Source organism: Bison bison, unplaced genomic scaffold (genome assembly GCF_000754665.1).
Source record: "Bison bison bison isolate TAMUID 2011002044 unplaced genomic scaffold, Bison_UMD1.0 scf7180017864255, whole genome shotgun sequence".
Taxonomy (NCBI): Eukaryota; Metazoa; Chordata; class Mammalia; order Artiodactyla; family Bovidae; genus Bison; species Bison bison.
In genome coordinates this window covers 1,708,379-1,730,841 of record NW_011494827.1, presented here as the reverse complement: position 1 = coordinate 1,730,841, position 22,463 = coordinate 1,708,379, and the positions used below count along the sequence as shown (strand labels likewise).

At 52.1% G+C, this 22,463-nt stretch overlaps 1 protein-coding gene across 1 annotated transcript in view; it reads right to left on the bottom strand.

Annotated features, from left to right (window-relative positions):
* The window catches only part of EVC (Ellis van Creveld syndrome), a 104,283-nt gene that overhangs the window by 46,485 nt on the left and 35,335 nt on the right, over nucleotides 1-22,463 (bottom strand). The window contains exons 10-13 of the mRNA XM_010847795.1: nucleotides 20,684-20,842; nucleotides 15,932-16,148; nucleotides 13,167-13,315; nucleotides 10,554-10,652 (exon numbers count right to left, since the gene is read on the bottom strand). Coding sequence (XP_010846097.1) covers nucleotides 10,554-10,652; nucleotides 13,167-13,315; nucleotides 15,932-16,148; nucleotides 20,684-20,842 — 624 coding nt within the window. The remainder of the gene's footprint in view (nucleotides 1-10,553; nucleotides 10,653-13,166; nucleotides 13,316-15,931; nucleotides 16,149-20,683; nucleotides 20,843-22,463) is intronic.

Genomic DNA, 22,463 nt, shown 5'->3' with positions numbered 1-22,463 from the left:
TAGGGGGACACCCCAACAGGGTGGGGCATGGAGGGTGGGTGGACTGGGGCAGACAGGGGCTCAGTGCCTCATGAAGGAGGAGTCAAGGCCCGGCAGTCTGGACCAGCAAGGCATGAATGTGACCAGCTCCGAAGATGTCCTGATCACGGTGGGTGGCGACTGAGTGAATAAAACATCCTTCCAGGATCCCACAGGCATGGCCCAGCTCTCTGCTGAGTTTTGGTTCATCAGAGGAACCGGAAATGTTCCCCGGCAGGGATGGTACCCTGCGTGTTCTAAGACACAGTTACCTGCTTCAGAGTAGGGTGTGCCCAAGATCCTGGGACAGAACAGTGCAAGGTCACAGGTCAAGACACAGGTCAAGCTGGGTCTCTTAAAAATGGGAAGTAGGTGGGACCAAGGGTCAGGAGCCTGGGCACCACCTGCATTGGGTCACTCACCAACAATGTGACTGGGGGTGACTCTCTTCCTCTCTGGGTCTTCACCCTATCTGTGCCTGGAAGACAGGAGATGCTGGAGACACGTGTGTGGAGGGGCACACGGGGTCCAGATCTTTCTCTCTCCCAGAGCCATGCCCTTTGCCACATAGCCTTGACAGGTTTTCCCCAGAAGAGTGGGAAGTACCTCCCCAACCCTTTAACTTTGGGTCCGTCACATGACCTGCGTTGGCCAACAGAATGAGGTGGAAGCCAAGTAGGCTAGTTTGGAGGCTAGTCCTCCGCCATTGCTAGGAGAACATCTTCAGGCCAGCCACTGGTCCCAGGAGGAGAGGAGAGACAGGAAACCATGGTCAAGTTGTGTCAGTCATTCCTAGATCAGCCAACTATTGGCAGACACACAGACCCTGGGGATACATCACTGTCATTTTTGGCCACTGGGTTTTGGGGTGTCTCATGCACAGCATTACTGTAGACATAACTGTGTGATTCCACACCAGATGGAAGGGTCCCTAAAGGTGAAAGCTCTGGTGTAAAGGTGTCTTATCCTCACAGCACGCATGGGTTCATCCTGCAAATATCTCTTGAGTACCTATTGTGGGCCACGGCCACTCAGTGAATGAGGCTGATGTGGACCCTGACTTTAGGGAGCACAGCCCAGGATGGGGGCAGGCATCACAAAGGAACTCATGGTACAGTATGGAAAGTGTGATGGAGGAGAGGCTGGGAGCCCTAGGGACAGACCAGGGGATCTAATTGATCTGGAAGGGCTCCCCAAGGAAGTGATGTGTAAACTGAGACAAGAATGAGAAAAAGCCAAACTGAGGGGCTGGAGGAAACACTATTTAAGCAGCAGAAGAGCATGTGCCAAGGCACTGTGGCAGGAAGGAGACGCTCACCTTCGGGGAGCTGAGGGATGTCTGAGGTTGGCTGAAGGGCAGAGAGCAAAGGACATGACTCCAGACAGGTGGTGAGTGGGACTTGTCACATGGGCCTTGTGGGCTAGGTCAGGGGGTCTTATGGCCCAAGCAGGGTGGGCCTCATGGACCAGACAAGGTTGGCTTTTGGGTATTGTGTCACATGGGTCTTATGAGTCAGGCCATGTGAGCACTTCATGGACCAGGCTGGGTGGTCATCACGGCCAGGTTAAGGATGCTGGATTTCATCCTGAGAGCTATGGGTAGCTTTCCAGGGTATTAAGTGGGTTCTTTCGTATGGTCAACCTACAAAGAAGGTAGCTAAGACTTCCTAGATCAGAGAGGTGAAGTGATATCACTTCACCAGTGACCAGGCCTCACAGCGGGTACACGGCTGGGTCAGGCCCACAGCCCGACCTGGGTGACTCTTATCTTACCTGCGCTTTTGTACTTCTTTGCAGGGAAATGAGCTGACTGTGAGAATTACTAAAAGGAGAGCACAGGTATAACTGAGTACTACGTGGTAACCTGAGGGCACGGGCACGTTTTACTATATTTACTGGAAATAAAGAAAACATAATTACTTATCATTGTTGCTGTTGACAACTGTTGATCAGTTGTGTCCGACTCTCTGCGACCCCATGAAAGGTAGCCTGCCAGGCTCCTCTGTCCATGGAATTTTCCAGGCAAGAATACTGGACTGGGTTGCCGTTTCCTCCTCCAGGGCATCTTCCTGAACCAGGGATCAAATCTGCATCTCCTGTATTGGCAGGAGGATTCTTTACCACCAAGCCACCTAGGAAGCCCACTTACTCTATTAGCCTTATTGAAACAAAAAGTCACATTCCCGTAGTTTGCTACCGTAAGGCAGATGTGAAAGCGCCAGTCTATTTTTTCTCAGACTCATACTTAGCAACGAGGTATCACACTTTAACCTTGATAAACAACCATGGAATGGACTCGCCCTCTATAGCACCCAGTGAAATCTTCTCTCCAGGGACAGACAGCACCTATATGGGGCCTACACTTCTGTCAACTTTCTTCTCAAGATCTACTTCCAATAGAACACTGCCCCCAAGTCATTGTTTTGGTATTTCTCCCAAACCTAATTTCTTGTACTCTTTGAAAACTTGTTTCCCATCTCTGGTAGACAAAATAATGGCTCCCCAGGATGCCCATGTTCTAATCCCTGGAAACTTTTGAAGGGTCCACTTTACACAGTCCAAGATTTCACAGGTGTGATTAAAGGATTAAAAGGACCCTGAGATGAGATTATCTCGGATTATCTAGGTGAGTCCCACATAGATAATTCCAAGGGTCCTTGTAAATGAAAGAGAAAGAGGCAGGCAGTCAGAGTGACAGGAGATGTAGGGTGGACACAGACGCAGGAGAAGCCCACCTGTGGCTTGGAGATGGAGCGAGGGACCACGAGCCAAAGAATGCAGGTGCCTCCAGCAGCTGCAAAAGGCAAGGACACGGATTCTCCCCTGGAGTCTGCAGAAGGAACACAACCCTGCTGACACCTTCATTTCAGCCCAGTGAGACCCTTCCTGACCTCCAGAAACATAAGGTGATCACTTCTGTGGTTTTAAGCCACTACGTTTGTGGTAGTTTATTCTGGCAGCAAGAACACACCATCTTCAGGGTGCCACTGATTACATGACACAGCCACTGATTCATTGATTCACTCATTCCATTACTCATCAATGTTGACTGATTGCCTGCACTGTGTCATCCCCAGCTGGATTCTGCAGAACATGTCACAGCAAGCTAGAGGAACGTGGCTTTTGGTTCTATTTTAACAAGACTAGTAGAGTAACTGGACTTCCCAGGTGGCTCAGTGGTAAAGAATCCACCTGCCAAGGCAAGAGATGCAGGAGACTTCCAGCAAGGACTGCCTGCCCCTTCCCTTCCCTTGTCAATTGAATCGCTTCTCCCCACCTGAACATTAGGGCCCTAGGCCTGTATCCCAGACTCCTCAGCTGTGTGACCTTGAACAGAATTTCAGTGCTGTGCAGGAAAGAGCTGACCTGGCTAATAGAGGGGCCTGATCTTAGTCCTTGCTTCCTAGGAAGTGACCTCTAAGTTCTTCAAATGTCTTGCTTGATAAGAGGGTCTCTGTTTACCTGGGGACCTTGGGCAGCTTTAGACAATCTATGACCATGATGTGATTTAGGTTGGGGCTTTTGGGCCATGTGGCATCAGCTCCATCTGCAGAGGGTCTGGGGGTTAAGGTGAGCCATACCGGTGGTCAACCACATCTACGTGACTGAGCCCCAGTAAGAACTAGGGATGCTAAGGCTTGGGTGAGCTTCCCTGGTTGGCAATGCTCAGTATGTAGTGTCAGACACAGTTCTGGGAAGAAGTCAGTGCTGTCCACGACTTCATGGGACAGGACAACTGGGAGCTTCCTGTTTGTAACTCTAGACTCTGCCCATGTGCCTCTTCTCTTGGCTGACTTTGATCTGTAGCCTAAACTGTAACCATGAGAACAGCTTTTAGTGAGTCCTTCCAGAGCAGGAGTCCCAGCCTTTGGGATCTAATACCTGATGATCTGAGGTGGGGCTGATGTAATACAAAAATAAAATATACAATAAATGTGATGTGCTTGGATCATCCCCAAACCACTCCCCTCCATCCCCCTCTGGAAAACTGTCTTCCACAAAACTGGTCCCTGGTGCCAGAAACATTGGGGACTGATGTTCTATAGCTGTTTAGAGTCCCTTGGACAGCAAGGAGATCAAACCCGTCAATCCTAAAGGAAATCAACCCTGAATATTCATTAGAAGGACTGATGCTGAAGCTGAAGCTCCAATACTTTGGCCACCTGATGCAAAGACTTGACTTATCGGAAAAGACCCTGATGCTGGGAAGATTGAAGGTAGGAGGAGAAAGGGGCGACAGAGGATGAGATGGTTGAATGGCATCACTGACTCAATGGACATGAGTTTGAGAAAACTCTGGGACATACTGAAGGATGGGGAAGCCTGGAGTGCTGCAGTTCACGGGGTTGCAAAGAGTCAGACACGACTGAGCAGTTGAACAACAACAACAACAAAACAAGTACTGTTCTATAGAACTGAAGAACCTGAGGGTGGTCTTGGGGACCTCTGGGTTTGCATTTGATATCAGAAGTGAAGGTGATCTTGGGGACTGAAGGAAAGTTGCATGGCTCAAGGTAACCTGAATTAAAACTCCCCTCCAGGTCCTCCCCACCACTCTAGGCAAAACAAAGAACTCTCTCACTCGAATAAAAAATAGACATTAGGTTGATTTCGCCCAGCTCCAAGCCGGCCCAGCCTCTGGCCAATCTCCAGAACTCCTTGCCCCAGCCGTTTAAGAGATAACTACTCCCAGAAACCTTGGAGAAGAATAAGCCCCTTTAAGACAGTAGCTTTCTACATACATATATACTTACTCTTTTCTTAGATAAGTGCAGCAGCTCGCTAATCTGACTACTGCCCCTTCTCACCTCATTAAAGGTGATCTGTTCCTGTAAAGTGCTGGTCTCATCCTTTTTCTGAACCTCACCTACTCTAACTCCGTACCTTACAGGGACTACTCCCAAACACGTCATGAGTGCCTGTCATTATTATTTCTGCTTTCTTCAAAGACAGAGTTTCACTTTTTCTCCTCTCTTTTTTGCCCTAACTTCCTGTGAGAATCTGAAGCTGTGGGAGCTGACCTTGGCAGGGCTGTTATCCTACATACCCAGGAGCTCTTCAGGAGACAGCGTGGGGAGGACAGTCAGAAATAAATAAACAAATCAGCAGGTCTCTGGGGCACCCTGCGAAGTGACAGTGGCAAACTCAGTGCCTGTCATTATCAGGAAGACGTGTAATTTACAGGCATCCATCTCAGTCAAACTGAAAATTTACTGTTTGTTTAAGAGGCCAAGAGACAGTGGGAAGTTAGAAAAATGCACTTTTCTCTGCAGCCTGAGCACTGTTAGGTGGTGATCAAATTCATCTTGCAGTCACCGTGCCTACACTATCTTGATCAGTGTCCAAAGAAAGGGGGGATTATGTCTCCGTGTGACCAGGTCTGGGAAAGAGCCAGCAGACTGCAAGGCAAGTTACCTCGTGAGCGTGACCGGTGCTGACACACCCTTCCAGATGGTGAGTGATAATAACCAGGCTCATGATGACAGATTTCTAAGTGCTCACTGTATGCCACACACATTTCTTTCTATATGCTTTGCACATGTGAACTTTTTCAAACTTCTGAATAGCCATAGGAATAAAATTTATTATCCCCACTTGAAGAGGAGACCCAGATGTTGACCATCAAAATAGACCCCCATCCCATGCCTTCTCACCACCTCCATCAGCGTCATCTAAGCCCAGACCCCCAGCATCTCTTATCTGGAGCCCTGCAGAGCCTCCCCAGGGATCCCTGCTTCCACTTTTGCCCCCTACAGTCCGTCCTCTACACAGAAACCAAAGGATCCTTGGGAAACACAAGGCAAGTCACTTCTCTACTCAAAACAGGCTTGAAACTTCCCTTCTTACTCTGAAGTCAATGCAGGGACTTTCCTGGTGGTCCAGTAGCTAAGACTCTGTGCTTCCAATGCAGGGGCGTGGGTTTGATCCCTGGTCAGAGAACTAGATCCTGCATGCCGCAACTCATGATCCATGATGCCACAAGAAAGATCAAAGATCCCACATGCTATAACTGGTACAGTCAAATAGATAAATAAATAAATAAATAATAAATAAATAAATATATATATACGTAAAAAAAAATATATATATGTAAAAGAAGGCAACGCAAATGTTTTCGGATGGACTGCAAGGCCCTCTGAGACGAGGCTCTGACCTCAGCCCATCCCTGTTTCCCCCTCCCGCATGGCTGCCACACTGGCCTCCCTGCTGGAACCCCACACGTGCCCCTCAAACTTCACAAAAATAAAGTTGAAATTTTCTTTGGTTCACTGTTGAGGCCCCAGTGCTTAGACTGTGGGTTGCACAAAGCAGTGCTTAATCATATTCACTGAACAAATGAACTAACAAGCTCTCAAGCTTACAGCTGGTTGGTGAGGAAGCCACACTCTCACCGGGCCCTGGATCCAGAGTCGGGCTCACCACCCCTGGGCTCAGGGCCTCCTGCTCAACACGCTCAGGGACTGAGCAGAAGGGGAGGTGTTAACTGAGCACCAGCCACGTGCAGGCCTGCCCCCTGCCCCCTGCCCCCTGTCCTCGTGCACTCTGCCCCCTGTCCCCTGCCCCCGTGCACTCTGTGCTGCCACAAAGGCCAACGGGCCTTCTGTCTCCATCTCCCAGATAAGGAAAAGGGCTCTGAGAGGTTAAGCTCTCCTTGCTCAACGTCGCCCACCCAGGAACGTCCTCGCCAGCATTCCAGTCTTCCAATTGGCTTCTTTCCACTACGCCAGAGGATTTCAACCTCGTTCTTTCGGAAATACCCGGTAAAGCAGTTCCCAATACCCAAGGCAATGAGCTCCACATTTAAGGGATGTAAACTTAACCAAAGTTGCCTGGAACCAGGGGACTTCCCAGATGGTGTAGCGATAAAGAACCTGCCTGCCAATGCAGGAGATAAAAGAGATGCAGGCCCAGCCCCTGAGTCAGGAAGATCCCCTGGAGGAGGGCATGGCAACCCACTCCAGTATTCTTGCCTGGAGAATTCCACGGACAGAGGAGCCTGGCGGGCTACAGTCCATGAGGCCACAAAGAGTCAGACATGACTGAAGTGACTCAGCACGCACGCACATATGGAACCAGAGGGCTCTATGTGAAATGACTGAGTGCCGAAGAAGTGATACTTTTGAACTGTGGTGTTGGAGAAGATTCTTGAGAGTCCCTTGGACTGCAAGGAGATCCAACCAGTCCATCCTAAAGGAGATCAGTCCTTGGTGCTTACTGGAAGGAGTGATGTTGAAGCTGAAGCTCCAACACATTGGCCACCTGATTCCAAGAGCTGACTCATTTGAAAAGACTCTGTTGCTGGGAAAGATTGAAGGTGGGAGGAGAAGGGGACAACAGAGGATGAGATGGTTGGATGACATCATCAACTCGATGCACATGAGTTCAAGTAAACTCCAGGAGTTGGTGATGGACAGGGAGGCCTGACGTGCTGCAGTCCAAAGGGATGCAAAGACTAGGACACGACTGAGTGACTGAACTGAACTGATGTGAAATGACAACATGAATAATAGGAAACATCTCTTCACTGACTCTGGGGGAGAAGCTGGCACAGGCTTCTGGCCATTTCAGGCCTTTCAAAAGCACCTGCACAGAACTGCCAACACCCCTTCACCTTGCCCCCAACCTCTCCTAACACAAGGTATTTCTAAGTGCCTCCTCCTGAGACACAACTCCAGCAGGGACTGCCCCTTGCTCACACCTGCTGGCCTCTCCTCATGTTTGAAACAAGGGTGTCTTTACCTCCTTGACCAGACTGTAACGGGCCAGCAGCTCGACCAGCCATGGTAAAGCCAAATGTGCAGCATCCTAAGGATATTTGCTGGAGGGATGAGGCTGTGGTCACATCAGCATCATCAACGGATCTTTATTAATAGACAATGCTGTACTTGTGGCCACCCACTGAGACTTGCCAGGCACTGGTATGTGTATTTCCTCTTCACAGCAGTGACCGGGTGCTTTCTTCTGGCTTCGAGGAGGAGGAAAGTGACACTGAGTCGACCAAGACTTTAGATTCTAATCCCAGCTCAAGGGAGGGAGTGACAGCCTGTTGGACACTAACTCCTGCTGGACGAGAGCGCAGATGGGCACAGGGGTCCTGGACATCATCAGAGTCATAGCCCATCTGACTCTCACCCCTTCCCCACCAAAGCAGTGGTCCTCAAACTCTGCTGTGCATCTGGATGTTATTAACATGCAGGAAACTGAGACAAAAGTGAGATAATCTGCTTCCAATTGCATAGCTGGTCAGTGGCTGGAATGGGACTGGCCCGTAGGCCAGTCTGGGTTCAGAAACTTGCCTTCATTGCTGTAGTCACAGCCCACGCTCACCAGCATGGGTCATGGTGAGCACAAGAGCACTGAAGTTGGAAAGACTTACTTTAAGTCCCATCTCATTCTAGCAGGCTGGCTGTGGGACCTGAGAGAGATGGTTGAGCCAGCTCAGAGAGGTTTTGTAACCAACTTACAGTCAAGCAGTATGTGAAGACCCAGAGGGGGACTAGAATGCAGTATCCTCACTCCCAGCCCAGGGACTTAAGTCCTGACTCCCTTGGGGATGGTGGTGTTCCTTTCTCGCCTGGGAATCTTGGGCTTTGACAAATTGAATCCCACCTGGCTGTTTTCTCAAGAAGACCCTTCCTGGCGCCTCATCTGTAAAGGAAGGAAAATGCAGTTTCTGCCTCACAAGAGTCTCATGAGGATGAAATGATGCAAAACTCAGAAAGCACTTACGACAGGGGCTGGCCCTGAGCAAAACTGGCTCTGCCATCAGGGTCCTGGGGTTGCTGATACAAAGCACCCAGATAACAGAAGTCTATTGTCTCACAGAAACAGAGGCCAGAAGTCAGAAATCAAGGTGTCAGCTTCTTCTGCAGGCTCTAGGGGGATCCCACCTGTCCCTTCCAACTTCTGGAGGCGCCAGGTGTTCCTTAGCTTGTGGCCGCATCACCCCAGTCTCGGCCTCTGTCTTCTCACAGCCGCCTTCCTATGTGTCTGCGTCCTCACGATGACCATCTCGTAAGGACACCAGTCATCAGATTTAAGGCCCACGCTAACCGAGAATGATCTCTTCTCCACTAATCACATCTGCAAAGCCCCCCTGCTTCCACATTAGTTCACATTCTGAGGTTCCCGCTGGACATGAAATTCGAGGTTCACTGTTATGGATGGAATTACATCCCTCCAAAATTCATATACTAAAGCCCTAACCCCTATTCTGACTATATTTGGAGATACAGCCTTGGAGGAGATAGTGAAAGTAAAGTGAGGTCATAGGGTGGGGTCCGAATCTGATGGGACTGGTGTCTTTGTAAGAGAAGGAGACACCTGAGGTTTCTCTGCCAGTGAGGGCACAGTGGGAAGGTGGCCGTCTCCAAGCCAGAAAGAGAGGGCTCACTGGAATTCAACCCTGGTGACTCCTTGATCTTGGACTTCTAGCCTCTAGAACAACAAGAAAATAAATGTCGGGTATTTAAGGGCCAGGCTGGGGCACTTTGCTGTGGCAGCCTCTCCAAACTCATACAGATGCCACTGAACCCCACACAGCTGCCATCATGACGGAGGTTGTGCTCTCTCCCCTTCCTCGTGTTCTGCCTGGGCTGCCTGCTGACTCCTGGTCCACTTGGAGCCTGTCTCCCACTTCAAAGCCTGTCTCAGGCATCACCTGTGGATGGCCATCTTTGAACTCACCTTCATCCCCCCATCCCCGGCGTCTCTCACCCCTCCTCTCTGCATCCATTAGCAGGGATGTTGTAAGGGCAGTGAACTTGGATTGGGCATGTCCCGGGTGCCAACTACTGTCTGGTCTCACGCACATTCAGTGCTCACAACAGCATCGTGAAGAAGGGCATCACTGGCCCCATTTCACAGATAGGGAAACTGAGACCTAGAGAGGCCAAGTAATGTTCTGGAGGTTGCACTGTGGGGAGGGAGGAGAGCCAGGATGCAGACTCAGGCCCTCTGGATCCAGGTGGACCTTCCCTGGGGCGCTCCCCACCAATGCGGCACATGTCACCTTCTTTCCTGACTGGGGCCACATTTCCACCTTCCCAGCAGCTCTGGGTCCTGCCTGGGGCAGGGTCTCTGTCTGTCTCAGTCATCATCGTATCCCGGAGACCCTCTGACTTTGGAGGGCTTGGCTGCTCTCTCCTGTTTTCTTAGAGCCAGCCCTTGTTCCAGAGCTAACTGAGGTTGCCCAGGGAGAAAGAGATGGTGCCGGCACTCGAACCCAGGCCTCTGTTTCAAGCCTAACCCTCCTTCCTCATCACCGCTCCACACTCACGACACCCACAGACGCCAGCCTACTCTCAACGTGGATGAGCTGACTTTTAAAGACCCTTGCCTCTAGGAACGCTTAGAGGTGAGAGTCCCGAACATCTGAGAAATGGAAGGGGCCTCAGATGTGACCTGGACCAACAACTGCCCTCCCTGGTTTCTGCCCAGAGGGTCTCGGGGTCCCTGGCCCCCAAGGACGTGAGGTTCTCACGCATGCACGGATGCTGAGGTTTTTCGGCCAGTTCTGCCTGGAGGCCACGTACCTGGCAGAGCGCGGCCACAGCCTGGGCGGCCCTGACGTCCTCCTCTTCCTCCAGGTCACCCCGCGTCAGCCTCTGCATCTCCAGGACGTCATGAAATGCCTGCAAGTAAAACAGAGGCCGAATCTGCAGAGAGATGCTGATTTGTTTCCCCTGAACAACCTCCCCGAATGACCCTGCCTCGCACGTTGGAAGGATGTTCACCCTTGATTTATACCCAAGGAAACCGAGGCACAGGAATGTCACATGATTTTCATGGCTTGTGAACTGTGGCTGAGGCCGGGACCAGCGAATCCCATCCCCAGGAAAATGAGACTGCACTTTTGTTCATCTACCCAGCAGGAGAAGATGCCACCCTGCCCACCACCGCCTCCCTGCCCTGTCACCCCTCTCTCCTGACCACAACCCCTAGACATCATTTTCTGATTTCAGCTCCTGGGGACCACTATCCAGGTCTTGGGAGGCCCATGCAGCAAAGCCTGAACCCTATCAGGGTGGTCAGTGGCCAGCCGGGCCCCTCTGACCATGTGCTGGCCCATCCTTGAGGAGCCCAACAGAGTGACAGAGAGTCATGTACCAGATGCTCCAAATACAGTCAGAGAGGCACCTGGGGCCCAAGTACGGAGGGTAGACTCCTCGTAGGGGTCAGCAGAAGGGCAAGAGTCCCTGTGAGGGAGACACGTAAGTTGAGTCTTGATGGACAAGGAGGGGTCCTTGAAGGGAAGACGGGAAGCCAATCCAAGCCAAGTTCAGGGAGCAACAGCAGTGGTGACCTGGCAGTCAGAAGCCTTTGGTCTCGGTGGGAGCAGAACAGGAGGGGAGCTGAGAGGGAGGACCAGAAGCCAGAGAGGGAGGGGCTGGGCAAGGGGCCAAAGTCCACGCTCACTCATCAGTCCCTGTTTATTTGGTTGTTTGCCGCCCATTCATTCATTCAATTATCTGTGCTTTTGTGTGCATCATGCATCCGCCCACTGATTCATTTCTTCGTTCATTCACCCATTCCTTCATGTCTTCGTTCATTCACTCATTTGTCATTTCTCCATTTATTCATTCAGTTATGTGTTGCTCTGTGGGTCCTGGAGAAAGAAATGGCAACCCATTCCATTACTCTTGCCTGGAGAATTCCATGGGCAGTGAGGAGCCTGACACGACTGAGCAACTAACACTTTGTGGGTCCATCCATTCATTCATTCGTCCACTTATTCTTTCATTCACTCATGCGTCCATTCAATCCTTCCCTTCTCGGCTCCACGTCTTCTGAGCATCAGCGTGCACCAGCCTGGGCCGAGATCCTGGGTTACAGAGCTGAGGCATCACCGTCTCCACACTCAGAACTCCCCCTGAGCAATGTGATGTCAGGCAGGAGGACCCGGCAATCCCAGAGTAACAGAGAGCTGTATGATCCTATCTTTTCACTCTCATTTCAAATGGATCTTCTCAAAGACAGAAGCAGCCCTCACCCCACTTTATGTCAAATCCAAGAAACCCCAGGCATGGGCCCTGAGAGGAGGCTCTAAGGGTGGGCAAGAGCACTGGACCAGGGACCCAGGGATGAGAAGACTTGTCCTCCGTCTTTGAGGGTCCCTCTGCTGGCTTCTCACGGGGGCGGGGGAAGTAGCCACACTATCATGCTGGCCCTCAGGGAGGACCAGTGTTTGTGCTCTGGGCCGAGCCTGAACCCCGATATGGTCCTGCCATCCCCTTGGCAGAGCAGAGACAAGCAAATGCTCATGCAGAGAAATAGGCAGGCCATGGCTGTCCCTAGCTTGGTCTGGTTGAGTCCCAACAACCCCATTAGGTAGGCGTGATGATTTCTAATGCACAGATGAGGAAGTTGAAGGCCAAGTGGTCAGCGAGACACCGCAGCAGAGGCAATGTTCAAACCCAGGTCCTGTTGCCCCAGCACCCAAATGCTTAACTACCTTGGGCGACAAGCCAGAGACTAACAGCCCCTCCCCCCACACCCATCGACAGGGCACCATGAGGCAGAGTTCTGTCCTCCGAGGACCCCAAGCCCTGGTCCTTCCAGCCTGTGCTGCACCAGTTTGTCTGTTTTCCTTTAAGCAGGGTGACAACTTGCTTCCTGTGCTCCTGGGGGTCCCCTTGTCTTTTATTCCCAGTCAGGCCACGAGCTCTGTCTAGCTTGCCCACCTCTCTGGTCCTTCCTGCTCAGCTCCATGTGCAGGGCCCTCCTCTGACTTGTCACCTGACCCACCGAGGGGCCCCATCCTTGTCTGTAATTGCCTGCCCTGCACCTTCGGACATGCCTGTCCCCTCTGGGGACACTGCCTGGTGACCTCCATTGTAGGCTGGGCCCTTGTCCGGCACCATTTGTGAGATGCCGTCTCCTCAGACCCTCCCACCGCCTTTCCCTCATCTCAGTGAGGGCGCTGATGCTCACATCACTGGCTTATAGATGGGGAAGCTATGGATACAGAGCTCAAGCCACTTGGCTAAGGTCCTGAACTGACACATGGGATCCAAGGAGAGACTTTCTGTCTGCCGGATGCCAAAGCCTCTGGCTTCCCCAGCACAGTAACAAGGACTAAGCAGCCCCCCGTGGCTCCCCTGGATGGCTATGCCTGTGGACCTGGGCGTGAGTCGGGAACAGGTCACCTGGAGGAACTCCTCGGGGTGGGCGGTCAGCTGCCCCGCAGCCAGGAAGCTCCTCTGCTCCTCCTGCTGGGCCAGCTCAAGCCTTGCCATCTCCTCCGCCTGGCGCACCAGCGAGGCCTTGACCAGGTCTTTGCCTCGCTGGACAAACTCTGCAATTGAAACAAAACAAAGAACATTGCAGGTCGCTCGCCTGGCGAAACCTCCGCTGGCTGCTTCTTCCAGCACGTGGAGTGTCAGAAACGCTCATTTCTTATTTTTATCATTTAGGTGCTTCCAAAAGGCTGGTGTTAGGAGCTCCTTAGAGTCCCTTGTCATTTTAAGGGACCCATCCCTCGCTCATTCACGGCCCAGGGTTCAGAGCAACATGTAAGGCTTTCACCCTGACCCTGACCTGGAGAGAAACAAAGGGGCGTTTTCCTGGAGAAAAGAGTATATGTGTATGGGGGAGGGGAGGAGGGGGCACAGGGAGGGGCAGGTGACACAGGACAGAGGGCCTGAGTCTGCAGGAAGACAGTGACATTTCAGACTGGAGTCGAGATCCAAAACCCACCAGGGCAAGTTATATCAGCAGAAGAGGAGGTGGGTGGACCAAGGCCAAGGGCCCCTGCGGTGGGGGAAGGTAAACTTGAGGCGAGAGGAAAGTGCAAGTCGCTCAGTCGTGTCTGACTTTTTGCGACCCCACGGACTACACAGTCCATGGAATTCTCCAGGCCACAATACTGGAGTGGGTAGCTGTTCCCTTCTCCAGGGGATCTTCCCCACCCAGGGATCGAACCCAGGTCTCCTGCATTGCAGGAGGGTTCTTTACCCGCTGAGCCACTAAAAACAACCTCTCAGCCTACCCAGGCCCCTCAGCCTCAGAGGCGCACCAAGCACAATGCTGGGAACTGGGGCCTACCAGTGAGCAGGACCTAGCCTAGCTTTCAAGGTGCTCGTGGTCCAGGGAAGACAAGAAATGCGGAAGGAGAAGGAATTGTGCTGATGAGGGCTGGGATGGTGGTGGGGGAGGAGACACAGGCAGCGTGGGACCCCAGAGAAGGCTCCTGAGAGTGGAGACAATGAAGAGCCCAGCCAGATTCTGTTCACTTGGGTTTCGGAGGAGATGCTGGGCAAAGAGGTTGGAGAGGAGGTGAGGGCTGGGTCACAAGGGGCTGCAGCCCTTGGAGACACTGGTTTCAGCATCTCACCTCCCCCAACTGCCCCACGTCATACTTCCTTGGGCACTTTTCCCAGTGCCGGCAAGCTTCCCAGGGCTTGACCTGAGAATCTGTTTAGCCTCTAGCACCAAAGGAAAGAGTGCAGCCAGGAGAGACCAGGGTCCTCCGTCCACCCATGACTGTCTCCTTGTCTCCTCTGTCTTGTTCTATTTCACAGGAGCCCCACCTAGGGGGCTGCTTCACCATCCCAGCCTGGCCACTCCCTCCCACTGGTAAAGCCCTGTCCACCACGTATGGTGACTTGAAGGCCAGATGCATTCAGACTCTATGCCATCCAAACTCCCAGCCACAACAGGTTTCCATGTGGTCACACGTGACCACGTGAAACCACAGCACCCAGTGACACAGACATGTGTGGAACAGCCTGGTTGGAGTCCTGAGTCCCAGTCTGGAGAGCCAGCTCTCCAAAGGGCAGTGGGAAGGCACAGCAGAGGGGACAGAGCAATTGCAGAAGGATCAAGCCCATGGCTGCAGTGGAAACTGGTGCTGGAGATTGGACTGTGCCCCCAGAGTGATGAGCTGAAGTCCTAAGCCTCACGCGCCTGCCTTTGGAGGTGGGGCCTATGAAGTTAAATGAGATCCTAGGGATGGGGCCCTAATCACACAGGGTTGGTGCCTTCTAAAAAGAGGAACTCAGGTGAGAAAGCTTGCTCTCTGCCATGTGAAACATGGTGAGAGGGTAGCCATCTGCAAGTCAGAAAACAGGCCCACAGCAGAAACCAAACTGGCTGCACACTGATCTTAAACTTCCAGCCTCCGGAAACGTGAGAAACAAATGTGTGTTGTGTAAGCCACCCAGTCCATGGCATCCTGTTACGGCCGCCCCAGCAGGTAAGACACCCAGAGCCTCCCTGGTCCTACAAGGTCCCCAGAAGCTGCTGGAGACCTTGTTAGGCACACAGATCCCCTGCCATACAGACTTCCTGACCTGGAGAGGCCCCGGCTGTGCTTCCACTCAGGCCGCAGGTGCACACACAGCCTTGGCTCAGTGCTGAGGAGCTCTCCTGCTGAGGGTCCAAGGAGGTGCAGGGGGGGTACCCGCCCTGCAGGTGGAAGACCTGAGTTTCTTCCTGAGGGTCCCACCAGTGGTGTGAGCTGGACTGTCCTGGTGCCCTTGATGTCTTGAGCCCTAACCTGCTCAACTCCCAGGGTCCAGCCCGGGAGCAGCAGCACATGTGGGAAATAATCATGCCCAGTTCCCATGTGCTTGACCACCGGCCACCTTCGTCCATCTGCAGCTGAGCCAGGCCCTGAGACTCCTGTGGGGCTTCTGGGCTTTGTTCTCTGAGTATTCCAGGGGGGTCTCTGTCAGCCCGAATCACTGATGACGACAAGCAGGCAACACTGGACCCTAGGAGGCAGCCCTATTACCTCTGCTTCACGGGAGGACAATCGAGGCTCAGAGACGTTAAGTGACTGGGGATGGCAGCCTGGGCTAGTCTCATGGGAGCTACTCCTGACGCCTGCAAGTGCCACCACCAGCCCTGGCCCCCATGGCACGCAGCACAGCACGGGGTCCCAGGCGCCCAGCCTGGCCTGCTCACTCACCCCTGCTGAAGCCCTCCGCCTCCTCCCAGAAGGCCTTGTGCTGCTGGGTCAGCAGGTCCTCCTTCTCCCGCCCAGACAGCTTCCCCTCGACGGTCAGCAGCTCCAGGCTGCGGGAGATGCCCGCCAGGCGGCACTTGGTCTCCTCCTGGACCTGCAGCTTCAGGAACTCCATCGTTTTGGCCACGTGCGCCCGCCCCAGCGTCCTCTCCAGGGTGTCCTGGGAAAAGCAATATGGAGAGCATCAGGCTGGGACATTCCGAGTCGGTGCTTGGCCACGAGGGTCTGTTAATAGCCACGGGCTCCATCCTGGGGCCCCCGGTTCCCTGTGAGCAGAGCACAGTCGAAGCTCCCACTCTCCTGAGCTTCCTGTGTGCACGTCTCAGATGGGGACAAAGTGGTCCCTCTTGGGGACGTGGTGTGGCCGATGTTGGATGCCGCGCGGAAAGCACCTGGAACACGGTGAGTGTGCCACAGCGGGCTCGCTCGTCTCTGGGGGAAGCTCAATAAATGCACACGACCAAACAGGAAAGTCCACCTCCCTCATCATCATCCCTCCCAGGTTGACAGGGCTTTTGGGAGAAACAGTAAAGGTCACGGGGCTTCCTGGCCTTCGAGCCTCCAGAAACCAGAGTGCTGGGGATTAAAGAGATTCTCCAGGTAAGACTGACGGGGAGGGTGACCCCAGCTGCTAGACTTTAGAACAGGTCCACCAGCCCTACTGGGTTGTCCTTCACTGAGGACACAACCCTTGGAAACGATGCCTCCCCCATGCGGGACATTTCCATCAAGGGCAGAGGCAGGCCCTGCAGGTCTGCATCTAGGGTCCTTCTGTCTCCAAGAGCAGCAGCTCAAGGAAACGTGTAGAATGGGAGCCCAGGCATGGGGTTAGAGTCGCAGGCCCTGTGTTGCAGTGAAAGGACGCCTTTCCCCTCCTGGGGTGGTCCACCTGGCCCCCGGGACTCCATGGCCACGGCCCGAGTTAGCCTCAGCGCCCCTCTCCCCATCATACCAGCACCCCTGCCTTCTCTACATCCCTCCATTTCCTTCCTGCTGGCCTAGAGCCAGGCCCAGCTCAGGCCCTGGTCAATTCCACCTGGGCAACTGCCCTGACTTTACTGGCATCAAACTGCCCCCTCAGCTCCTCCCTGCATGGCAGATGGAAGGGCCTTTCTGGGGTGCAAACATAACTCTAACATCCCCAGGCCCAAACCCTACAATCACTTCCTTCAAAGCAAATCTAAACTCCCAGGCACAGTGGACAAGCCTTCCTGAACCAGGCCTGGCTGGGCCTCCAGCCTGGTCCCACACCCGTCCTTGCTCCGGACTGCCCAGCATGCCTGGCTCTCAGCTCCGCAGGACCTTTGCACATGCGGGGCCTCCTCCTGGAACACCCTGCCCACGACCTGTCACTCCTCTGCCTGCCCAGGTCCTACTTATCTTTCTGGACTGTGTGGTCTCTTCCTTGGCTTTTTCCCAACCCTTCGGTCCCTCCTCCCAGCTCTACAGCTCCTGTGCCTTGTTTGGTCCAAGAACCCTGGATGCAGGGGCCATAGCTGGGCCATACCCATCATGCAGCCCTGGGCCTCACTGTTTACTGAGATGCATTGGTCTGTGTTATAACAACATGTGAACAGGGCCAGGACAACGATACCCTAGTTACAGATAAGAACGGTGAGGTTTATTCCGGAAGGCCATCAAACTAGCCCAAGGACAGCGGGCTTCCTCCAGTTCAGTTCAGTTCATGTCAGTCACTCAGTCATGTCTGACTCTTTGTGACCCCATGGACTGCAGCACACCAGGCTTCCCTGTCCATCACCAACTCCCAGAGCTTGCTCAAACTCATGTCCATTGAGTCGGTGATGCCATCCGACCATTTCATCCTCTGTCATCCCCTTCTCCTCCCGCCTTTAGCTGGGCTTCCTCCAACTAAATAAATAAGCCTGACAGGCATCAGTGGCCCCATAACCACTAGAGGGCGCAAGAGGATAAGCGCTCCGTGCAGGAGTGGCCGGCAAGCGGTCCCGCGAGGCTCCCAGGGTAGTGGAAGGCGTCCCCCGTCCAGAGCAGCCACCTCTAAGATGGTCCTCTAAGTGAGGCCCCCTGGCTGGGCAGCGACAGTGCACTCTCTGGATTTGTATTTAAGGAAAGACAGGCGTGGAGAGAGGTGAGCAGGAACACAGGAGCATAAGATGGGCGGCGGGAGGGGGACAAGGACTTGCACGGGAGGTGCAGGGGCCACTGCTGGCTCTGAGTGTAGCTGGTCCTCAAATGTACCCAGCCTCAAACCTGACTGCAGACCTGCACAGTCTTGGGCACAGTGGATGTGACTTACAGAGTGTATGTGATCATAAAATAAATCAAAATATGTATAGCACTTAAAATAGCGACCAGAAGATAGCAGGTGCTGGTGAATGCAAGCTGCTGTTCCAGTTATCTACAGCAGGTGCCCACCTCTCTCCTGGCATCCTCTTTCTCTTGAACATCCCTAGAGACTGATTCTGATGACCTCTGGGGCCCTTTCTAGGGCTCTTCCACTTCTGATATTCAGGGATGCTATGTGATACGTTCTGACTGCCCAGGCCAGAACACTCAGATGTCACTAGCTTGGGAATTTAAAGTTCTTCTGGAGCTTATCGTCAACAGACTCCATCATACAGAAGCTACTTTTTATTTTTGGTGCATAGGATACAGGCAGAGCCCAGCTGTCCCATTTCTGTACAAACAAAGATTACAGCCTTTTCACACATCATGACAATGATTTGTTTCTATCTCTTTCCCCTGCTGACATGTGACCTGCCAGAATCCAATCACTAGCACATACTGAGCACTCCCACTGGGTCAGGCTCTGTTGTAAAGGCGTTACCTGTTATCCGCTTTCTAACACTCTCAGAGCTGATGCTATTTGGATTCCCATTTTACAGATGATGAAACTGAGTCCCAGAGAGGTTAAGTTACCTGCCCAATGTCACACGGCTAATAAGAGGCAACTGTGGAATGGGTCAGGATTCTAGCTCAAGTCTGCAGCACGGTTTCTGTAACAGGATGTGGCACACAGTAGGTACTCATGAAATGCTGACTGAAGGAAGGACCTACTGATAACCTGGAGAAAATTCTTCCCCTTCTTCCTCTCTGGAGTGACTGGCTAATATTTGGGCCAGTGTCAGCTAAGGATACCATTTTTTCCCCCCGGCATCAATATCCTGCTGATGGAATAATAATTAAATACAAAGAAAAAAGAGTAAAAGGAAAAAAATCTTTCTCCTTTGATGAGCATTCATATCGGCAGCCTTATCAAATTAAAGTCCAATTCAAAGGGGCTTGGACAGCAAACCAGGAAGTTTGGGGCACAGGCTGAGGGATGTTATTAGACAGTATAGGGGTCCCAGGTGCATTGCTTGGCTGGTCCCTCTGCTCACTGGGAATGAAATATCTGTGTCTATCTTTCAGCAGTGCAGAGGAGAGAAAAGAAACAACGTGTACATGATAAGCAAAAGCAGAGAAAGTTCTCAAACAGCTCCGTGCAGCTGGGAATTTGTTATAATGCAGACCCTGATTCGGGAGGGGGACAAGATTCTGCATTTCTAACCAGCTCTCAGGCGATGCTGATGCTGCCGGTCTGTGGACCACACTTTGAGGAACAGAGCGGTTTGTGCAGAAGCAGCAGGAACCTCTCGATTCGACAGGACCATCTCCTCTCTGAGGAGCTGAGTCTTTGAGCTGAGGGCAGGGCGGCTGCTGCAGGTTTCTGAGTCAGGTGTGACCTGGGCGGGTGCATGGGTCTGAGCTTATGAGTTCTCAAGGTCAGAGAAAGGGTTAATAGGTGCATAGTGTCCTGGGCTTTACATACAGCCAGGCTAGTCCAAAACTTCCAGGGCAAAACCCCATGGTGACTATGAGTTTCTGAGCATTTCCCAGGGCCCTGCCTGTAGCAACTCCTGGGATGGAATTTTTTTTATCAGTAATCAAAGCTCAGAGGGGTTAAGTAACTGATTCAAGATCACACAGCTTCAACTGGGTAAGCTTAGATTTAAAGTTGGATTTGGATTTGTGGATTCCTCTGAACCAGTGGTTGGTATTCCCAGTTACACATGAGAATCGTTGGGGCAGGGGGTTTAAAACTGGCAATGCCAGAACCTTCACTTCAGACCAATCAGACTGGATTTCTGTGCAAAAGGCCTGGGGCACAGGCATTATTTTAAGCTCCCTTGGTGATGATACATGGGGCCATCAGGAGAGCTACCCAAAGCTCCATCCACCAGTGGGCGTCAATTTTGATTGCTCATTGTGGTCAGCTGGAACCTTAAAAATCCTAGACTGATTAAGTCAGAATCTCTGGGAGAGGGACCCATCTTGGATTTAAACAGCAGTACTTTTTCAACCTCCTCAGATAACCTCAATGTGCAGCCAGAATTGAGAACCAATGTTCCATGCTGTAGTGACATGGAGCTGGCAGGCTTTTCTATTAATGGAATGGACAGATGGATGAATGGATGGATGGATGAATGGATGGAGAGATGTACAGATCTCTGTGACTGATGGGCAGATGGACAGACGGATGGATAGACAGATGGATAGATAAATGCCTGATGGATGGATAGATGGACAAATGGATGCACTGCTTTTCTCTGGCTTCTGTATCCCCATCTACAGTACACGGGTGTGGAACTTAACTATCCCTGCAGCCCTCCAAGCTTCTGATTCCATATATCTAGTCTGAATATCACGTTCCCTCCCTGCCCCTTCCAGTATTACCAGAGCCTGCAAATCCTGAGAATCACGCAACAGCCCTTCAGCTGCAATCATTCTTTCTGTCAGAGTCATCATGAGCTGTCGGGCTTTGGAGCTGGAACACTTAAACTGGTCCACCAGAAAGTGCTGGATGTTTTCCATCTGTTTCCAGAAAGCTTCCATCTGTGAAATGAGAATGAGAAGCAAGAGGTGGGGGAGAGAAAACTTATTTAAGAAAGGTATAAAGCTGTCTGGTTCAGGCTTGAGCATTACTATTCACCCCTTATCACAAACTCAGATTCTAAACACTTCCACAAGTCGGAGCAAGTTATCTTGGCAACAATCACATTCTCCAGAAGTTCCTCCTCGTTCTTTTGTGAGTGCCAGTCAGTTTCAAGGCAGCTTTTCAGCAAACACCAGTGTATGGCTGATAAGGAAGGAAAACACAATGAGATTCCCCAGCTTAAGCAGCTGAAAGACAGCTGCTTAAGAAAAACAGCCTGTGATTGCTGCCTGGGATGGGGAGGGGAGGGGAGGGGCTCATGAAATTCAACAGTGTCCTCCTGGAAGCTTCCGGATCTTTAAAAGGGATTAAATCCATCCTGGAAATAAAAGCATGGATGGCCATTTAAATATTAATTATTGCCCTAAAAGTACAAAAGAACAGTATGGCAGAGACGATGATAACCATAAAAACATTTTGCTTTCCAATCTTTTCCCCTTTCCTCAACCTTGGGCTTCCCTGGTGGCTCAGACTGTAAAGAATCTGCCTGCAGGTGACCTGGGTTGGGAGAGGAGGTTGCCCTGGAGGTTGCCCTGGAGGAGGGCACGGCAACCCAGTCCAGTATTCTTGCTTGGAGAATTCCATGGACAGGGGAGCCTGGTGGGCTACAGTCCATTGGGTCACAAAGGGTCATACACGACTGAGCAACTAACACTTTTCTCCCCATCTTACTGAGAGCAGAGCAGGAAATCTCCAAGTGGTTTAGTGTTGAGGGCTAAATTTTTGTCACTGCAGCCTCCCAGAGCTCAAAGAATGACATCTGGAGTCATAACAACTTTTCTTTATGGCATGCAGGTTATATGCCAGGCTCCACGTGTCACACATCTCATTTCTAGATAAAATATGTATTGGAAGGACAAGAAACAGGCTCAGGTAGTTAGGTCACTGGCCAAGAGTCAAGAGGAAGAGGGGAATTGGATTCAGGTCCCTTCAGCTCCCACGGCGGTGGTTTTCTCTAGCTTGGCTCCACCCCTCAGATGCCAAGATGGACATTTCTCGCTCAGCAGCACATGGGAGAGTCAGAGCTTAGTGGTATCAGAAGTCCATGCTGATCTTGCTGCTATGGGTACAGACAGATGGATACCTGAAACTCTGAGTCAATCAAACCAGCCATCTCTCCTGGGCATGGCCAGGAGAAAGCCTAGACCTGTAAGAACTGGCACCTCTTTGAAAATTTTGTCTCCCATCTCCCGGGCCTCATGGTAGCTCAGCAGACCCTTTATAGACCCCCGTCACCTCCTCACTCACATTCACACCCTGCTCTTGCCCTTCTCATCCCATCAGATGACCTCCTTTCCAACCGCTATCCCAGAAGGTGGACTCAATTCAGTTCAGTCACTCAGTCGTGTCCGACTCTTTGCAACCCCATGAACTGCAGCACACCTGGCCTCCCTGTCCGTCACCAACTCCCGCAGTTTACTCAGACTCACGTTGATTGAGTTGGTGATGCCATCCAAGCATCTACAACAGAGGATGAAGGTGGACTATCATCTGTGAATTCCCGCACATCTGGAAACAGAG